Source organism: Phytophthora parasitica (genome assembly GCF_000247585.1).
Source record: "Phytophthora parasitica INRA-310 unplaced genomic scaffold supercont2.279, whole genome shotgun sequence".
NCBI classification, from domain to species: domain Eukaryota; phylum Oomycota; class Peronosporomycetes; order Peronosporales; family Peronosporaceae; genus Phytophthora; species Phytophthora nicotianae.
The window spans coordinates 4,858-5,451 of NW_008649265.1; the positions used below are offsets into that span (position 1 = coordinate 4,858).

At 57.2% G+C, this 594-nt stretch overlaps 1 protein-coding gene across 1 annotated transcript in view; it reads left to right on the top strand.

The window, feature by feature from the left end:
* Positions 1-165: 165 nt before the first annotated feature.
* Positions 166-594, top strand: part of PPTG_20083 (hypothetical protein) — a gene marked incomplete at both ends in the record, with an annotated part of 1,273 nt that continues 844 nt past the window's right edge. The window contains one exon of the mRNA XM_008918723.1: positions 166-439. Coding sequence (XP_008916971.1) covers positions 166-439 — 274 coding nt within the window. The remainder of the gene's footprint in view (positions 440-594) is intronic.

The following is a 594-nucleotide window of genomic DNA, read 5'->3' on the forward strand; positions in this document are numbered from 1 at the left end:
ATCAGAGAACGACAACACAGCACGCGCTACTTGCGTGCTTTGTACCTACTTTTGTATATCAATCTACCTACTTATGTAAATGGTGACCCATTACATCACCCCCCTCTCAAAGTTGCGCTTACGCAACACGAGCGCAGAGTGGGTGTCAAACGATCAATCTTGGAAATGGCCAACGAAGAGAACGCGCCCAATTGCTTCTGCGCTTCGCAGGGGCCTCACAACTCGACTCGCGTCGAGAATAACGGAAGCCAGCAGCAGAAGACATCAGCGATGGACTCGGACAGTGCGACAACGACGACGGCGACAACAACGACGGCAGCGACAGCGACAACGGCAGCGGCGACGACAGCGGCAGCGACAACGGCAGCGACAGCGATGCCAGTAAGGGACCCGTCACGTAGACTCGGCGTGATGGACAGCGAGCTTCAACGTGGGTCTTGTACGACCTGTCCGGAGCGGTGAATCCGGACACACCGGAAGCGATGAAGACCTACTTCCACCGCTTCCGTGGGCTACGGCAGAAGAGTATCGAGGGTGTCGAATACGGCGCGCTTCAGGAGTCGTGGTGTGCCTTCGTCCGGCGCTGGAACCGGA